This window comes from Rhea americana, unplaced genomic scaffold (genome assembly GCF_003343005.1).
Source record: "Rhea americana isolate MKP2758 unplaced genomic scaffold, rheAme1 scaffold_51, whole genome shotgun sequence".
In the NCBI taxonomy this organism is placed as follows: domain Eukaryota; kingdom Metazoa; phylum Chordata; class Aves; order Rheiformes; family Rheidae; genus Rhea; species Rhea americana.
In genome coordinates, this window is record NW_028186657.1 from 4,372,895 (window position 1) to 4,391,332 (window position 18,438).

At 46.3% G+C, this 18,438-nt stretch overlaps 1 protein-coding gene across 1 annotated transcript in view; it reads right to left on the bottom strand.

Annotated features, from left to right (window-relative positions):
- The window catches only part of ADAM19 (ADAM metallopeptidase domain 19), a 38,071-nt gene extending 20,946 nt beyond the window's left edge, over positions 1-17,125 (bottom strand). Inside the window, exons 1-5 of the mRNA XM_085317958.1 lie at positions 17,055-17,125; positions 16,762-16,847; positions 13,377-13,447; positions 3,581-3,659; positions 2,419-2,495 (exon numbers count right to left, since the gene is read on the bottom strand). Coding sequence (XP_085174084.1) covers positions 2,419-2,495; positions 3,581-3,659; positions 13,377-13,447; positions 16,762-16,847; positions 17,055-17,121 — 380 coding nt within the window. The 5' untranslated portion in view covers positions 17,122-17,125. The remainder of the gene's footprint in view (positions 1-2,418; positions 2,496-3,580; positions 3,660-13,376; positions 13,448-16,761; positions 16,848-17,054) is intronic.
- Between the last annotated feature and the right edge of the window lie 1,313 nt (positions 17,126-18,438).

Genomic DNA, 18,438 nt, shown 5'->3' on the forward strand with positions numbered 1-18,438 from the left:
TGGTATCACATATACTGAGAACATCAGAGCTGCCCAGGGGATCCCAGAGACTTGGGCACCTTGGTCTGCTACGCTCCCCATAGACAGCCCAGGTCTGAAGCACATTGTCTCCATTCCCCAAATAGCCCGATCCCTGCTCCACCTTCCTCCAGCTGCCTGTCTCCTCCTGTGCCACCCTGCACAGCATTGCTTTGAAAGGAAAACTGCTTCACATTGAGGACAGTAAGTGCCTGACAACAAAGAGTTATAAAAGGAGCAATAAATAATACATGTGGCCCTGGAAAGTGCTTTTCTTGCRATCTGGGATCATATTCAAAGCACTTTCCCTGGGGTAGACATTAGATAAATTATCCACATCTCATAAGCCTGCTTTTTCCATCCAGTGGCTACTTAGTGAAGCAAGTATTCAAAGCACTCCAGCGGTGCAGCCTCAAGGAGACCAGAAAGCTGCTGTTAAGCATTTCCCCATTTTTCCTGCAGCTGTTCCCAAAAGGCCTAAGCAGTGAGTTGACCTGGGGGCCCTCAGAATTCCCAATACTGCGTATGGGGCCCAGCAGCCCCTCATGCTGGGCTGCTCACTGGCCTCTTCCCCAGAGGGCTCTCATAAATCCTAACTTGCAAGTCCATGCAGTTACGCCATGGCACGGACCCTTCCCTGCAGGGTTTGAGGAACACCTTGCTCTTATTATGCTTAAATGCTGCAGGATGACAGGAGATTTGGTGCCGGGCACTGTAGAAACAAGAGACACTTTGCTCAAAAAAAAGCTGGCTACTGTATGAATGATATTGTATCCTGTAGGGGTCCARAGCCATTAGGGTGCTCCCCTTGCCAGGTCTTGACTCAGGCAACCTTGGTGGGGCTGTAACGCCAGAAGTACTGCTGTGATCCAGAGTCAAGAATTGGTTGCTTTCTCAGCAGTAGATATTTCTCATACAAGAAAACCACAGGAAGACAACTTCTAATGCAAAAGCTGATAATGGAAGGGCTTTTCCTCATGTGCACACTTTTGAACCAYGCTCCAGGATGTCTCTTACCACTCACAGTGGTAATCAGGAGCGGTAGAAGTATGGGTCTTTCTAGGACTTGCACACAGCCATATGGTTCTGTTTTTCTCAATCAGCATTTTACAGCCATGAGAGCTGGAAAGCTTCTGTGYTTAATGCCTACTGAAAGATGTGTGGCTTGAAGGACAGCATGCCTCCCTACAAATGCTCATAGTAAAAACAGATGTGTGTGCTCAGCTTCCATGAGTTTCCAGTAATTACAAAACGATGTCAAGAAGTGGCTAGCACACAGTCTGACAGCTCTAGGGTGCAGGAGCACTGCTGCCTGTGCACATCAAGACATCTTTTTCTACTCTGCTGCTAGGATTAGAGAGCCTAGGAAAATGCAAGCTGACAGAAGCAGGGCACACCTGTGACTGCTTTTGCTTTTGGATTATTTATTACAAACTGCAGGTGGCCACACTGCCCTGTTTATCTCACTAGGTCCTTTGGCCTGTTTTACATTCACTTAAGAGTGCTCAGGGTTTTTTTGGCAAGGCCCGTTTCCTGGTTGGACCAAGTCCCATCAAGCCCAGCTTCCGATCAGTTCTCAAGTGCAGATAACCACTAATGTCAATAAAGTATACGTGGCATTTTGGAAACAAATGCTGAATTGGTGTAAATGATTGTAGCTCGTTGGTCTCAATGAACCATTTAATTTACTCCTGCTGAGGATACAGTCATCCTTTTTCTGCCAAAGACTCCATTACTACCAAAGCTAAGGTTTTAAAGGCATAATACATACAATCCCTGCACCACCCAGGGAGAAAGCAGAGAGCAAGGGAAAGGAAGCAGGGCTGACAACCTGGAGGGAAGTTCAGATCTGAAGACACAGCTCCAAACTGCACATAAAAATATGCTAGTTGTAAGATGCTTGAAGAAGGAGTTGGTTTCTCTTTTAGTGTACAGAGGACTAGTCTTGGACCTCACAAGTCCTGTCGCTATCTCCATACGGGATATAGTGCTGAGACACTAACAGGAGGCACCTTTTGCTCCAGTGGACTCATGAATTAAACTCCTTTAATGTATGAGTTCATGTTGCCAGCACAGATGAAGAAGTCTAGGTGCTGCCTGGGAGGCCCTGATTACTAATGGCTCCCAAACGTCTGGCTTTCCCCTGACATACTCCTTTTGGTGCCCAGGACTTCTGGCTGGGTGGATTTAAGAATTGGCTTGTTTGTCCAGGATCTCCCAATGTCTGGCAAACACAACTATTCCCATTTCTGTCTGGGGAAAATCAGAAAGAAATACGGCAGCCACACTGCTGGGGAGCAGAACCTGCATGCAGCATGACACAGCAAGGAACAGAGCAAGAGCAAAGCAAAAGTATTCCTGCAGCAACAAATGCTTCCACCAGCAATGCCAGACACTTACCGCAGCCCTTTGCAGGAGCTGAGCGTGACACTGGAGTGCTCCCTGCCCCTCACAACACCATGGTAAAAGCAGTGGTCCTGCAATGTAGAGAGAGCATGGTCGCAGAGAGCAGGGCTGGAAATTCAGTCTTAGGATGGACGTGTGCTACATATAGGTGCCACTGAGTCCCATTTGAGCACTGCCAAGGTATTAATACTCCAATATTTGTCCACCTTCCACCTCATTAAGCACCTKACTATTATAACTAATCTCCATGAGTCTATGTATTGAAATTTGGCCTTTCAGCTGCCATTCATGGCCTGTGGGAGTGCACGAAACTGCTCCTTGCTGTCAGTAAAAACCAAGAGCTTTGAATTCCCAAGGAAGCAACTCAGATGGCTACAGCATTAAGCCCCATCCAAAGCTTTTTGCATGTAATAGGAGCTGCCTATCAATTCCACTGGCCCTAGGTCAGGCCCCAAAGGAGGTTGACACCAGGAAGGGTTACACCACACGCAGCAGAAAATCCCTATCTGGAGGCTCTGGGCAAGACAAAGGCAGCCTCTGGCAAGACCCAGGAGATCACAGGGCAGCAACGCTGACATATGCCATTGCRTCCCTTCTCCTTGCCCCAGGGCCTGGGAGCAGCAGGCAGCAGCAGCAAAGATGATCTCATGAGTTTTTTCTCTCCTATTTTTAAACCACAACCAATGCATATCTTTGTGCCACTGCAGTGGAGAGCCTGCATGAGATCAGTAATTCATGGGATTTTTACTGAAAAGGAGCCAGTTTATGCTGGCCAGTCTTTCCAAAGACCGGGAACTTCCCCAGCGTGGAGTACCCTATAGCAAAAATCAAAAGGAAGGGGATGAGCAGGAGGGTGAATAAATAAGCTCTTTATTCACCAGCACTCAGAGGGGAGCAATGCTAGAGGCTGTCCTCACCTCTCATAACAGAATTCAGGCAAAATATGAAGACATTTTTTTACCTCTTTTTGGTAAAGAAGATGCTTTCTGGCTGAAAACTCCCAGCTTAGGAAGCCAGGCTGTCCTGCACTTTGACATAAAGCTGGGGAGCCCTGGCCCCAGGGAAAGGCTCTGGAGAGAGAAGCTGACCCCCTTCTCTGGGCCAGCTCCCTGGTCTCCCTGCACACTGCAGGAATGAAAGCAGTCTCTGTACTTACTGTGTGGGGCAGAGACACAGTCTGGGGCCTTCCAGTCCTGCTGTAATGAGTCTCAGTGTAGCCTGGTGCAAAGAGGTTTCTGCAGACACAGGAAAAAAGGAAAAAAGTCAGTAAGACCTTTCTTTAGACCTGGAACTGTATTTCCCAGGTGTGCTAGAAAATCTGCTAGATCCAGCTCTTTCTGAAGTCAGTATAAATATTCCTGTTAATGTGAACTACTGCTCAGGACTCAGGACAGTCACTGTTCATTACAAGCTGTGCCCTCCAGCCCAAAACGAAATGTGCAGAGGGCCAGGAGAAGATGGGTATTTTGGAGACATTCACGGAGAACTTTGCTGAGTCTCTGCACGCTGCTCTGAATCAGTGCTTTCCATCTGCAAGGCACTTGCTAACACACTTTCCCCAGGGAGGTAAAGGCTAATGGCTTGCTCAGGGCACAGGAGCAATTAGAGGCTCTGTAAAACCCAAAATTGTGTTTCCCTGTGCAGAGAGCTGTAATGGGAGATGGTTGGAAGATGGAAGTATATATGACCTTTTCACATGCACCTATATGAAGTCCCTTCCAATCTTACTGATCTATGATTCTATGCACAGAAACTGCACACTTTATGCCATGCCATATACTCACTTCCAAAAGGGTTCAGCTAGCCATCTTCCTGAGTGCTCTTTCAAGCAATTTATTAAATTAAATTAAGGACAATAAAGAGCCCATCCCCAGGTTTGACCAGGTCCTGAGATTCAGTTCCTACAGCCTCAAGTAAACAACTCAATTTTTATGTGATGAATTTAAAAAAGGAGAGAGGGAGAGAGAGCACCCAGAAACCCTGTAGTAGCATCCTCCCTAATGGTTACAGATCTCTGGGATTYATTTTCTACTGCAAAGTTATGTCCAAATGTACGGGGATTACATTCAGCACACCAAGCCCAGCATACCAAAGGCCAGTCCAGGATACCACTGGGCATTGCAACTGGTGCAAATTCACATTTAAATCTAGACTCTCTGTAGTCCTCCAGCTTGTGTGTGAGAGAACAATTATAAACCAGTCTGACTCTATATTTCAACTTCAGCCAATGAGCCAGATCATATCTTTGTTCTAGGCAAATGCTGATTCCCCAATTTCAGTTTGATCCTGTCATCTTTATACCAGGATTCCCTGTCTTGAGCCCAGGACCAGCAAAAAGTCTATAAAAAGCATTCCTGTCCACTGTATAGTAAATATTCTGATTTTATTCCAGAGGTAACATCTTTCCTCCTTTCCCAAACATCTGTATTTGCTAAACAGTGATGTAAAAAAGCACAGCAAATCAAATGCTGGCCAAGCCAAGAAAGTCACATCCTGTGTCTTTCAACCTCACACAACCTCAGATGCACTAAGAGTTTTAAAACACAATTTTTTAAACTAATTGACTCATTTCCCCCCAAAAATGGGAGGAGGTTCATACCGCATATCCCACTATCATATGTATAGCAACCTGCATGATGTTATTAGGCTACCAAAGCATCACACTTGACTGGCACTAGGATGTTGTGCACTGGCATTGCAATGCTGGCAACACGGCAGCTACAACTCTGTCCTGCCACATTGCTGTTTAATACATTTCACATACCGGATTTTTGAAATATGACCTGCAAGATAGCAAGAAGGCAGTAAGTGTCATTCTTTGCTCTACTTGATTTCTTTAGGCTGAATAAAGAAGGCCTGAAAGATTAATCTGTTTCAGATGCAAAACTAAAGATTTTTCCACTTGACTTGGTTTTTGATATGTGACACTCGCATTTAATATACCTTGAAAGACCCTGTGTTTGAATAAGGGCTTGAGTGTTTTTGATATCAGAGATCTAATCGAATTAGGTCTCAGTGACCGGAAAGAAATGAAACTTTTTCTTGTAATGTTTAGAAGTGCTTCCCCCATCCTGGGTTTAAAGGCTCAGACATCTGAACAAGTAACGATGACTTAGCTTGTGTCTGTGCCACTGTTTTATCTGATACCATTTGACGTTACAAACACAACAGCTTTTATCTTCTCTTTCAAAGTTTACTGTATCCCAGAAAAGCTCATTATGTTTTTTTTCTGATGTGCTGATTCTCATCACTAGGTATCTTGTTGGTGATCCAGAAAGTAAGATTGCTGCTATCAGCTATTTTGAATTTGTAAACTGAAGATAAGCACAGAAATGCCATACCACAGAAAATGACTCCCTCAGTCTCCACAACTACAGTAGCTTGCTCAGCACGAAGCTGCAAGAAACAAATGTTTAATCAACAGATTGCATTAACTTACAGGAAATTGCCTTGAGCAATGTTCTCAAGCAGGTATCTGGTCTGTGTAAAAGCTTGTCATCTTGAGAGCAGACATTAAACTGGAGCAAATCTGTCTAATGCTACTAAAGTCAGAATTAGATACCGGCCCAAGGGTTTCCAGGAGCTGGGGCCTGCACAGCCGACTTGTTTCATTCACAAACACGCAAGCTTGTGTTTTCTTCCTGCTCCTTTACTCTTGGAAAGCATCCCCTACAAATAGCTATTTTTTCCTATCCTTAGCAGCTACCATTGCATTCCTCAGTGCTTGTCTCCTGGTGGCCCAGAAAGCTGCTCTGAGCCCACTGCTCCTACCCCGTCACAGCAGAGACTAGTCTGGAGATTCAGACTATCGCCCCTTCCAAATGGATGGAGGGGCCAAGAGGTCCCTCTGGATTTCAGAAGGTACCTGTGCAGCTCAAGCTGAAAGTATGGCTCATCTGGCTGCCCAGGATTGTCCTTAGTCCTTCGATCCTCTCTCCACCAGCTGACTCCTGCCAGAGGTGGTGGGCTCCACGCATGAGCCCAGGCTTCTATTTGAGCTCCAACAGCCCCATTTTGCTCCAGTGTTGGAGCTCTTGCAGCACTGCTGAGAAGAGTTATCACAGTCCTTTGCATGTTACATGGAGGGGAAGGAAAGWGGAAAGAGGAAAAACAACAACATTTTGCAACACACTTGGGGTGCTATCTCACTTCAGAGCCTGTGAAAGTTCATTCCCAGCCCAGCTGACTTCTTCAGCTCACGTTAAGTTTTCCACCAAACTGTAAATAAATAGAAAAGAAGCTTTCTTTCTGTTTTAGAGTGCATTAGAGCTATCAGCCAATCTCATCTCTCTCCCCCACACACACCTTGAAACATAATCTCAAGACTCCAAGCGTCACTGCCAGGCTGCACTGAGTAAAGGGCTGACTCCAGGAGAGCCCTGAAGATCACTGACAGACACATTCACCATTTCCATCAGGGCACAGAGCTCAGCACCTTGCTGGAAGACGAAAATCCAGGAAAAAAGTACAAGATTTTATTGTTGGTTTTCCTGTTACATTGCACAGCTCAGTGTCTACCTCTCCAGCAGCTCTAGATAAAGATGCAGATGCCTGTAACATTTGGATGCAAAATAATACCATTTAAAGGCTTCAGCGATACAGTGTCATACAGCTGGCAGAATGCTAGCACATATCATCTGAATAAAAGGCAGCAAGGAGTCAAACGTTTAGATGGGTTATCAGCACAAAAAACAGATAAGGCCAGAGGAAAAGTGGTCTTTGGACAGGATCAATCTCCTTTGCTAAACCTTGGTCACAGCTGCCAGCTGTGGGAGGCTTTCTGAGGTCAGTTTAAACTACAGGAGAGCTCAGGATGTCCTAGAGAAGGCCTCCCACTTCTGCAATAGTGATTGACTTCCAGCAAGATCGAGTGTTCCCCAAGACCTGGCTCTGCAAGTCTGAGCCCTCTCATCCGGGGTGTGCACGCTGGGTGTGATAGCCTGCTCTTGGCAGTAACCCCTCAGCAGAAAGCCTTGGGACCAGGCTTCAGCACAAGCAAGGAAGCTGACTGAAAGAAGGGTGGCTCCGTGCCATAACGTACAGATGGCTTGAGACCGTTTCTGCTGATGACCAACACGGAGCAATCTTGGCTCCACTCCCGCCTGTCAATGATATCATTGTCTGAAACAAAACCCTCCTCTCCATGCTGTTGTGCTGCTCTCTGAGCAGGCCCTGCCACGCAAAGCTGACACTAAGGCAGGGTGTCCACGGTTTGCCGTGTGAAGGCGTCGCGTTGGGGAGGTCGCATACTTCACACATGAGCCAACGGGAGAGACAGGCTGGGGGCATGGCCAGCCCATACGGGGCAAAAACTCAGTTTTCTTGGTGGGCAGCTGCCACGTGGCACAGCCTCCTGCTCATCCAGCTACCCAAAGGAAAAGGAGAAGCAGCCAGAGGCAAAGGTGGCCACACTGGGCACCCAAATGCCCTGACAAACAGCATAAGGAAAGTCAGGAATACTATTCCGTCCCATTGGCAACTTTGTCTGCGTTGATGCTGCAGAAGGGCTAGCTGCATAGACAGCTGCCAGTTTAATACTCGTGAGTAACAAGCAGACAAACATATTTTTACCCACTCCCTCAAAAAAAAAAAAAAAAAAAAAGCTAAATAGTCCACAACACTCTTGTAAGAAATATCAACTCTTAATTTGTTTAGTCTTGGGACCCAGAAGAGTGAAGTCAGACTGCAATCTTTTACATCTCTTTCCCTGGCCCTTTCCTCAATTCACAATAAATCTATCCAGCCTGGCTGCCAGCATCTCGGGTGGAGGGAATTGATTCTCCCAAGAAAGTTTAGACATCAAATTTCCATCTATGATTTGTGGTCCTACTCTGTGGCTTTTCAACATTTTCCAAGTAGAGTAAGAAGGGGAATTTGACTTCTTACCTCTCATTCACTTAAATCTTACGTTAAGCAAGAGCTTATTATTAGAACATCAGATGACCCCAGCCTGAACGCTACGAAAATGTGACCGCTGACAGTAAGAGCAGGCAGGCTTGCTTTCTATATCCATCACTAGAGAGAAATCAGAGGTTCCACCTCTGATTGAATCCTCAAGCCAAAACCCAGCACTTCATTAAGTCACTGAAATCCAAGATCTTTTTCTTGGTGTTGGTGAGTCTTGTCCAGAGCAAACCTGGAGCTCTTAGACTCACTTCCTCAAGAGCCTTCACTGGTATGTCCTGGACCGTTTATTGTTCTAATAGTAATTTGAAAGGTAAAAGTAGCTTTCCAGATATGGAGGCAAAATTAAACTACCTATTTGCAATGCCTTGGAAAATATCACAGGCTAAAGACTCTCCACCCCCTCAGCTGTCCAGGTTATCTCTGACATTTGGTGTGTGAATCATCTTACAGTACCAGTGCTACAGAGCAAAATTTGTCACATAGCCCCAGGCTCAGCAATAGGAACTATAAAAGTCACCTGGAGAGGAAAGAGGAAAGAAAATGAATAGGAAATTGGCTGATAATAAGAGTCAGAGAGAAAACAATTTAAAGGACTCCATTTCCTTGACTCTTCCTCCCTGCCCCACACAGAGAAATTGCTAAACATCCCAAGAGAATCAGGAGGATGAAGAGCATCTATGGCTTTCCAGGCTCCAACTTTGTTTTTCTGATGACTCTAAGAAACCGTAGAGCAGGATAAACTCTATTTTTCTCCATTACATAACCCTTCAACTCCCTGTGCAGGAAGCCTATTAGACACTGATAATGTGTAGGCCATCGGTGGAATAATCTCAGATATCCTTCCTGCCCAGAGATGGACAGCAACCTCCCCTCTTTCTTGCTCAGTTGATTAAAGAGGCACTGGAAATGAGAAAAAGCAGGAAACGGTGAAACACAAGTGACATGCAGATCTGTTATCAGAGAGCTGAGAGCATCAAACAGGGCTGGAGCACTTGGCAGCTATACAGATGCGACCTGAGGAGACTGGAAATTATGCTTTTCCTTATCAGATTCAGTTGCCTAAAAATAACTATGTGAATTGGTCAGGGGCTCAAATCAGATGAGCTCTGGGCTGTCTTTTCACTGTCCTCAGTTAACTGCTACACACCTCGACTGGCACCACCAGGGCCCTGCGTAAGCTGGCACCGACTCCAAGGGATGGAAGTYGCTCAAGGCATCCCTTGCCCTTCAGAGGGACAAAGCTTTCTTAACCCAACACCTGCAAGCCCACRTGTGGCAGCCTAACAGCTCTTCAGTTCACATGCCCTGTCCAGACCAACATCACACTCCAGTGCCTGGTGCCTCTTCTCCCTGCCTGGCCCTCAGCTGCAACTTCTCCTGTAGGATCCTCTGCTGCCCTTTGCAGGAGACCAGACCTTTTCTGAGTCTRCTTTCCCCCATAGGAGGCATGAATAGGAGGAGGAGGGGGTGGGGTGTTTTTTTGGGGACACTTGTCCTGCTTTCAGATGAGAAAACTACACATAGATTTCTGCTGTGAAAACATCAGCTCTCCCCTTTGCTAGAAAGGGAAGACTCTCACCAGGCAGCTCTGCCACACACATTCAGAGCTTCTCTACAGTGTCCCAGCATCCTCTCCATGCTTGGCTCAAAGCTGCTTTTTATTAACAAATGCAAATGCTTTGGAAAAAAAAGTCACTTTTCATCCAAGGTTTGCAACTCACATTCTTCCGTTACTAAGCCTCAGCCAAATTTAAAACTGTTTTATAGGCTTCTCTCCATATATTTGTTGTTTGTGCAGCTTAGTTTTCCACTCCTGCAGCTGCAGGACATGGGTTTGAGTCATTTAAAACAAGTCTGAATCATTTGGGGAATATACTTTTGTCATTACTCAGAAATGTTATATAGTGTTGTTAACTTTGCCTGGAACTGTGCTGTAGTTCCACCTTTCTTAAGTACTCAAACAGGAAATAATGCAATATTATGTTAGCTGCTAATGCAATAATTGTATTCTTAAATACATGAAGCCTAAACTCAGATGTGTGCTGAGTGTATTACAAAATAGAGAGTTGTGCAGGGTTCTAAGTGTATGCAATTATTTCTGTTTTTTACCTCTGCAGATGAACACAATGTCCTTTTCATATGGAATATGAAATTACATGCTTACGAAAATTTCTTCCACATATTGGAAACAGCCTATTTCTTTCAAAGCTTCTACACCTCTACCAAAGCCCTCCAGATTATAATTTTCTCCTCTCAACCTCCTTCAAAGCACAGTTCACATTCATCATCTCTATCTCTCTGTAAGGACTGCTGAATGTGTGCAACAAGGCTGCCTAATCCCGAGGGCATCGCTTATGACAATCTCAGTTTCTCCAGCTTGGAATATCTCCTTTCTAGTCCTGGGATCATTCAGTAAATCAGATGCCAGCCAGGACCTGATTATCTCACTTGTTACTTGCTTTCTTTGATTGGGGGAAGGCTGTAAGGTGGTTACGACAGTCCAAGGGGCATCTTCACACCCCAGCACTCGCTCAGCACTTGGTCCCTGGAGCAGAGCACCAACCTCAGCAGAGCTGGTTTCCAAAGGTTCCTGCTTTGTGAAGCTGATCAACTAAATGACCCAGAACTCTGGGCTTCGTTTGAATTTAAAAAGCCCCAAGTATCTTCCTTAAAGTTGTAGTTCTGCTTTATCCAGTCCAAAGCTGTCTGGGACCTGCCTGGTCTTGGTTTCAAGTTTGCTTGGAAGAGGCACTTCCTACTCAAGAAGTTAGAAAAGGCGGTTCTGCCTTCTCTAACGCTCTCTGGGAGCCTTACAAACCCGCTGGGGACGTACCATCTAACAAGGTCGTTATTCTATGTAGAAGACCTCAGATTAGGACCTTAGGTTCTGCTAAAAAGTACTACCAGGTGGTGGTGTATGAGCATGCTCATGGATGCAGGGAGCTGCCTCCCACAGAGCAGGGCTGTGAACCAGCGCTGCTGTGCTGCTGTCTCTGCCTTGCTGCACACTTCAGCAAGAAGATGCCATTTTCATCCACTCCAGTGAGAAGTGCTTTACAGATGCTGATTACTACAGTCATCCACAGAGCTCCCAAGAACAACTTTTATTTTTCCCCATCTGCCTCATCATTCCTCTTTTTACTTTGAGTGTCTATAAACTACTTTAGCACCTTTGTATGTCTCTGGAAAGTGGTGGCTCTCTAGAGCTCTCATCTAACGAAATTCACAGACCTGTGTTTTGGGATTGTGCCATTGCAGTTCTTGAGCAAGGACTTGAAGCCTGGCAAAACTCCCACTTGAGGCACTGTTCTCAGTGGAAAACAGAAGTGATTCATAGATAGCAATCAAAAACTTCAAACCACTTGTTATATTTCATCAGCCCYAGTGAGGCAATTCACCCTTCAGTGGACGTGTGTGTGTGTGTGTGTGCGCGCGCACACAAGCCTGAGTGTATACATCTCAATGAATGAAATCACATTTCAGGAAATAAACACAATAGAAGCCCTCTATTATTATAATTCTGTTTACTAACACAAGCAATGAGTTTGTCTGCAGTGGAAAAACCATTCCAAGAAGGCACCTGGGGGATATGTCATCACACTTGGAGCACAAATTAATTCAGCAAGGATCCTTGCTTTTGCCAGCTTCTACCGTGCTAGAAATAAAACTCACCTCTGTGCAATTGCTGTGGAGTATTCAAGGCCTGATAGTCTTTCTGCTAGGGAAGAGACTCCCATCAGCAGTTAAGTTCCCTGCAGGTTCGGGTCAGAGACTATCATTTTTGACAACTATTGTCAGTAACAGCTCATTTTCTTGCTTTAGGCAGTTCTTATACTACCTGGTCTCTTCTACCACTTCTCTATTTTCTCAGCTCAGAAATACCAAAATACAGAGAATTTATGGCTGTTTCTGTTTGGTTCARCATGGTGCTGACTGAGAAATATATCCAGCTTCTGCTACTCTGAAATGCCCGGTAGCTTATATGGCCTATTACAGAAAATGCCTTGTAGGATATACTTATCTKTTATTACTCATCCGATTTCGGTCTTTACCGCAGAGAGTGCCAAGAAAAATCTGGCATTCCTCAAAGATACCCTGAATGTCGTTTAGGTTTGCGTATCACCATCAAAACCGATAACATTTTCTGGCATTTCACTCCACTCTTGTAGGAAGAAAGCTGAGCTCTCAAGTTGTGGGTGTCTGGGGATGTCCATTCAATACATTTAGAACATAACAAGGGTTATTATTCCCTCTGCTGGTTCTGGTAGATAAATATTTGGTTTGGCTTCCATATATAAAATCTTCAGAGAGATTGAAAACAAACAATCAAAAAGGAACCAAACAGTGTGAGGGGAGAGCTTAGCAAGGAAGAGCTTATTGCATTGGTTTCTAGCTGCTGTCCATCACTGGAAGTTAATCCACTTAGACAACCTGGGATAGAGCAAGCCTTCAGACAAGAATCATCCCACCTACTTTATCCCCACACATTTTCAGCTGAATTCAACACAGATCACATCCTATGCACATAGAGCATTGCTCTATCATACCAGAGAGGTGATTGCATTTCAGTAAATACAAAGGCATTTTTTGGGCTACTATAGCCTGAAGGGCACTAATGGAATTCAACTGTCAGGTCATTTGTCCCAGGAAACAGAGCAAAACCTCTATTGATCAGAGAAAATGAATTCCTTGTTAGAGTTGCACTGACTCTAAAGCAGTGAGCCACTTGGTAAATACTGCACCTCATAGGAGTGAYGTTTTCCAGCTAGCATAAGAATCGCGGTGCAAGAATAAGTTTACATGCTGCAGGCCAGGTCACTATCTGCTTTTTGCTGAAAAAGCTCTGTTGAAGCCAGTGCTTCTTCTCTGATTAACAGCAGCAGAGATTTAGACCTGGAATAACCTTGAAATCCAGAAAAGGACTTCCTCATCCTGTCTTTATCAAAACCCTGTTGAAGTCAATGGAGGTTTTCCTGTTGACTGTGATCCTTATTCATTATTCTAGCGAGCACACAAGTCTGAACACAGTGCACAAGCACACTTACCCATTCTTCTCTAGATCTAAAATCAGGTCTTGTCCTTCTGCCTTTATCCTGACTTCAGCTCTGAATGGATGCTGTGTGCAAAAGAAATGGTGTTTGTTACTCGTATGTCATCATAAATACAGAAACAGCCAGGAAAATAGAAACTGGAACTGTCTTTAAACAGCTCTTCACTGTCCTCCTCAGGTGAGGGCCTCACTTCAGCACATGTGAGGTGGGCAGAGTTCAAGGAACCAGAGGGCCAAGGAAGAGAAACTGGATCACTGTGGCTCCAAGCCCACTGCCGTGGCTGCACGGTGCAGGGTTACGACCATGGAGCCTGCATGCAGCACAGCCACACTGGTGAGGCACCACGTCTGAGTTAGTGACCCTGCWCCTTCAAGTGAACAAGAAGCTCTGATGTGGCATTAAACCTCAATGCTAGAGCTCCTCAGGGACAGCTGGATGGATACATCTGTATCTCTTCTTCTCCTATACACCTCGGGAAGGCTTGGGGYTTTGGTCTCAACCTAGAAATACAGGTCTGGACTGTATTAGAGGACATCCCAAATTGCCCTAGAGGTTTACAAGTCAAATACAAGCCAAAGCTTCAACTCTTGTCACAGCAGCAAAAGGCATTTTTTAGAAACCTAGCTCAGGACAAGAGGACTCACATCTCTAAGATTTTCAAATAACTCCTTTACTCTGAGTAAATGCCAATACATACACCACCAATAGTACTTCACAGCAGCTCTAGTATTAGTCTCAGGCTACAAAGGGACTGGAAAACAGAACAACAACAACAGTGTGCTCAAGACACAGGATACCGCCCTGGCTTGCGGGCTGCTTACAGAGGACACAGGACAGCTGGCTCACGTGTCCTACTGCTGTTTACAGAAAGTACTCCAAGCACTAGAGAGATGGTTTTGCCTCAAGGGAAGCCCTTGCAGCTCACAGACAAAAAGAAATTTTTGAATATAACTGTCCATCATATGGAATTTCTATATAGTCTGTAGTTCAGGAAAACAACTGGTCATCCACTAAAACAACTGATCTGCTGCACATACTAAGCAAAATACACGCACTGCCTGGGGAAAGCATGAAGGAACCCTGCTGTAGTCAGATTCAGGCCTGGATCTCCAGGAAGACACTAACATATCATCTACATTAACACTGAAAGASTTCTGAGACCCAGGGTACCTCCAAATTTACAGAGTACGGAAGCTTCCATGCCTGTACAGACATTTAATAAAATACATTACTATGGCTGTACATAAAATGATGTATGAGAACGTGCACCTGTGGCTGGTGTTTTCAGCCCATGTACTTAGCTAAAGAGCCTGTATTTGTATGTATGGATTTTCTGGAAGAAATTTTTAGGAATTAGAATATTCTGTTTCTAGCACTAGACAGAGACAATTTAAAAATAGAAGTGATAATGTCAAACCAAACACCCCATGCCTCAAAATGATGACTGTCTTAGTACAATGGCAAATATACATACTAAAACCAACATTAAAAAGAAAAAACATTCAAGAGGCTGACAATAACCTGATAATCCCAGAAATGCCAAATGGTAGGGCCTCTGGAAGTCTCTAAACTCATCTCCCTTTCAAAAGCAGGGCTACTAGACAAGGTCAGCTGGGGACTTCTGAGTCTGAGTATTTTATGAAAAAGGAAATGGATAAATAAAAGAGAAAGAATCCATTTGATAAGAACAGACTTCTCTATTCAGCTGAAATTGCATACCAAGAAAAAGAAATGGTGGGAGACGATCAACCCATGCTATTTCCCTTATTCRGTGTTGGAATGGATTTTGCAGAACAAATCAACTGAAAGCAAATTAAGGCAAGACAGACTGAATAAGGCATTTTGTTAAAAGATAAGTCAGCCCATGGGCATGCTTGGGTGTCACTTCATCAATTCCATGTTCAGTTACAAACTTCTCCTTTCATCAGCTTCCTGCTGATACTCTATTTTTCTGTCCATCTTTTCTTCAGTTTCCAGGACATTGCATCAAGCACATGCAGATGATGCAAAAGAAGTTCATACATCTAGCATATGCAGGAATGGCCAAATCCCAGGGCTAGTTTCCGGCTTACTTGAATTGGAGGCGCTCAGTTTGTCTCAGGTTTCGTCTGTTCTGCTAACATGCAAGCAATAGCAATGGAAGTTGTCCTGCCCGTAACTTTGGGGGATCTGAGGGTCTCCATCAACAAATCTCTTCATGAAGTTGTGCAAACATAACTGTTACTGATATTGCTTTCTCCTTTCCTTCAGTAATCCCACTACTTTGTAATCCATCGATTACTGCAGCTGAAATGTCCCAGCTGTAATAGTTTGCAAGCTTTGCTAACATGGGTTTTGGAGCCAACAGGAATTGGCCTGAAACAAAACAAGCAAGACCCCTGAGACCCAGCAAATTTATGTAAGGACAAATGCTGTCCAGATGTATTTGTATCACAATCAATAATGAAGAGATTCAAGACRTCCAGACTACACTGCAAGAATATTTTTAAGAGAATTAACAGCACTAGAAAATCATCACCACTTTTTTCCTTATATGACAGAATAAAAGAATTTTACAAATTCTCATTTGAAGAGGACATAAAACCAGAACTAACAACACTTGTGAGGTGATGCCATGTTTTTCCCCACAGACAGATGCCATGGGTTCCCTTTTTCTGGTTCACAGACAATTCAAGTGGATTTTCCTCTTTCATTTCGTTATGCAACTGGTAACTTCTTGATAGTGGCAACACCACTACTGGGGAGCTGAGCTGCCGTTTGTGGCTGATGTTGAAACCTGGCATCCCAGGACTTCTCAGAACAGCCACAGACTATATGCACAGCCCTTAATCCTTATGCATAAGAAAAGCAGAGGGGGGATTCAAACAGCTACACGTGGCATCTAAAACACACTTGCCTTCATCCAAGCTGCTGGTTGGCTTATTTAGTACCTTCACAGATGATTCTTCCTCTCCTTAAGTAGGATGAGGTTGCTCCCTAAATATCATTGATGGTATTACCTCCATTCCCCAGTGAGGAACACACAGATCAGGTGAGCTTGAAGGTGGGGTTTTAATGCAGGATGGAGGCAAAGTGATTGCAAGAGTTACTGCAGGGCTGTGCAAATGAAAGTGGCCAGGATCAGTCTCATGCTCAGTACCTGAGGTTTGATAATTGCTTCTGCCAGCTTTTCTCTGGTTTCTAGAGAGAAGTACCAGCTCCCTGTTCTGCAGGTGGTTTTTTGCCTTGTACCTACAGCTTGTCACCAAGTTTAAAGGACTGAAATGCACATCAAAAGGTTTTTTTTAACTAACCAAGACATTGTCCCTCCCCTGAAAATGATGCACTTTTAAAAGCAAAACATAGAGCTCTCATGGCCCCAGCACCATGCACAACCTACCTTCTCACTGCTGGGGCTCCCCAGGGTTTCCCAGTGCGGTATCACCACCTGGTGCGGCAGCTCCAGACCGGCGGCAGCCCCTGCGGCTGGAGAAGGGGGACAAGGCTGCTCGTCACCCGAACCCCAGACCCCATCCCGCCGGCCGCGCTCCCTCCCTCCRCCCCCAAAGGGGCTCAGGCAGCAAAAAGCCCTTGAGCCCCCCGCACCGAAGCGCCGCTCCACCCTGCCCGCTGGGGCCGGTGCACCCGGGCTGCGGGGGGGGACCCACTTGCCGCCCCCCACCCCGGGCTCACCGCGCCGCGGCGGCGGGCGCAGCAGCAGCGAGAGGGCGATGCCGCAGAGCAGCCCCCGGCCCCGCATGGCTCCGRGCAGGGGACGGCGCTGCCGAGCTGCAGCCCCGGCTCAGCGCCGCGGTATAAAACCGCCGGGGCCGGCTTTCTCCTCCCACCACCGGCCCCAAATCCGCCCCCGCAGCCCCCTGCCCGGGGAGGGACGCGGGCGCCTCCTCCTTCCCCCCTCCGCCTCCCGGGGCGGCCCCGCCGAGCAGCGAGCCCGGCTCTGCCCGGGGGGCTGCGGCCGCGGCCCCCGGCGCGGGGCCGTGGGGCGCCCCCCCCAGGGCCGTGGGGTGCCGGTGCCGCCGCTCGCTCCGCCGGCCGGGGCAGAAACGAACCGCTCTGCCTCGGAGCGAGCAAGAGGGGAGATCATGCAGAGCTGAATAGCCGAATCGCTGCTAAGAGGTCCCGGGAGGAGCCGTGCTGGTTTTATGCAGATGCATGCACGTATATTTAATCTCGTCAAACCCTTCRTGCCTGAACCCGCGTTTCCAGAAGCATCCTCAGTCCGCTGTCTCCTGGGAAATGCCTTGTCCCTGACTGCTGTAKGGACGCAGGCTGGGGTACGTACCGGCCGTGCAGGCGGGTAGGGGTAAGTGGGAAAAAGCAAAATGGAGATGTTGTCTGTCCCTCTGCCCCCAGGGAAGACAGAGGGGCTGGAGCAGGGGCAGGGCTCAGGGGCATCTATAGCCCCTGCGCTGCCCTTCAGGAGTGACCACTCAGCCTGGGATGCTTGCAAAGGAGCATCTCTTTCATCTTGGATCCTTCAGGGTTGTTCCCTGAGGTCCATGCATCGTTTCTTTAGTCCTCTGCTCTTCGGGGGGATAAGCACTTTTCCAAGTGTTCCCAGGCTCAGAGACACTGTGGTCCAGGAATGCCTGTGTGAAAGATCCTGGTAGCCCCCCCTCAGCACTGCTCCAGAGTGTAAGGGGATTAGCACTGCAAATGACTGCCTGGAAGTCAACCAGTAGCAGTTCCTTCCTGCTGGATTAGACATCCAGGTGTCTCAGGTTCAGCACTCAGAGAAGACAGCAGAAGTTAATGGGGCCAATGAAAGGTTGCTAGCTGCAAGCCCCTGACCTCTATGGTGGCATAGGTGCTCTGATGGCCTTGCACACACTGCATCCATGCAAGGCAGCTCCCCTTCTTTGCTTCAGCTTATTTCTCTTGAAACTGCCAGCCAGCTCTAACTGCAGATGCACCAGCAAGGGATCAAGGGGGCTGTGCACATGCATGAAGAGCAATCATTGTGGCATTGGCCCAGAAGGACAAGCAAAGTTATTGCCTCTTTGTCATGCTCATCAGACAGCTATTGATTTGCATTACCCATAAAGCCTTTTCCATT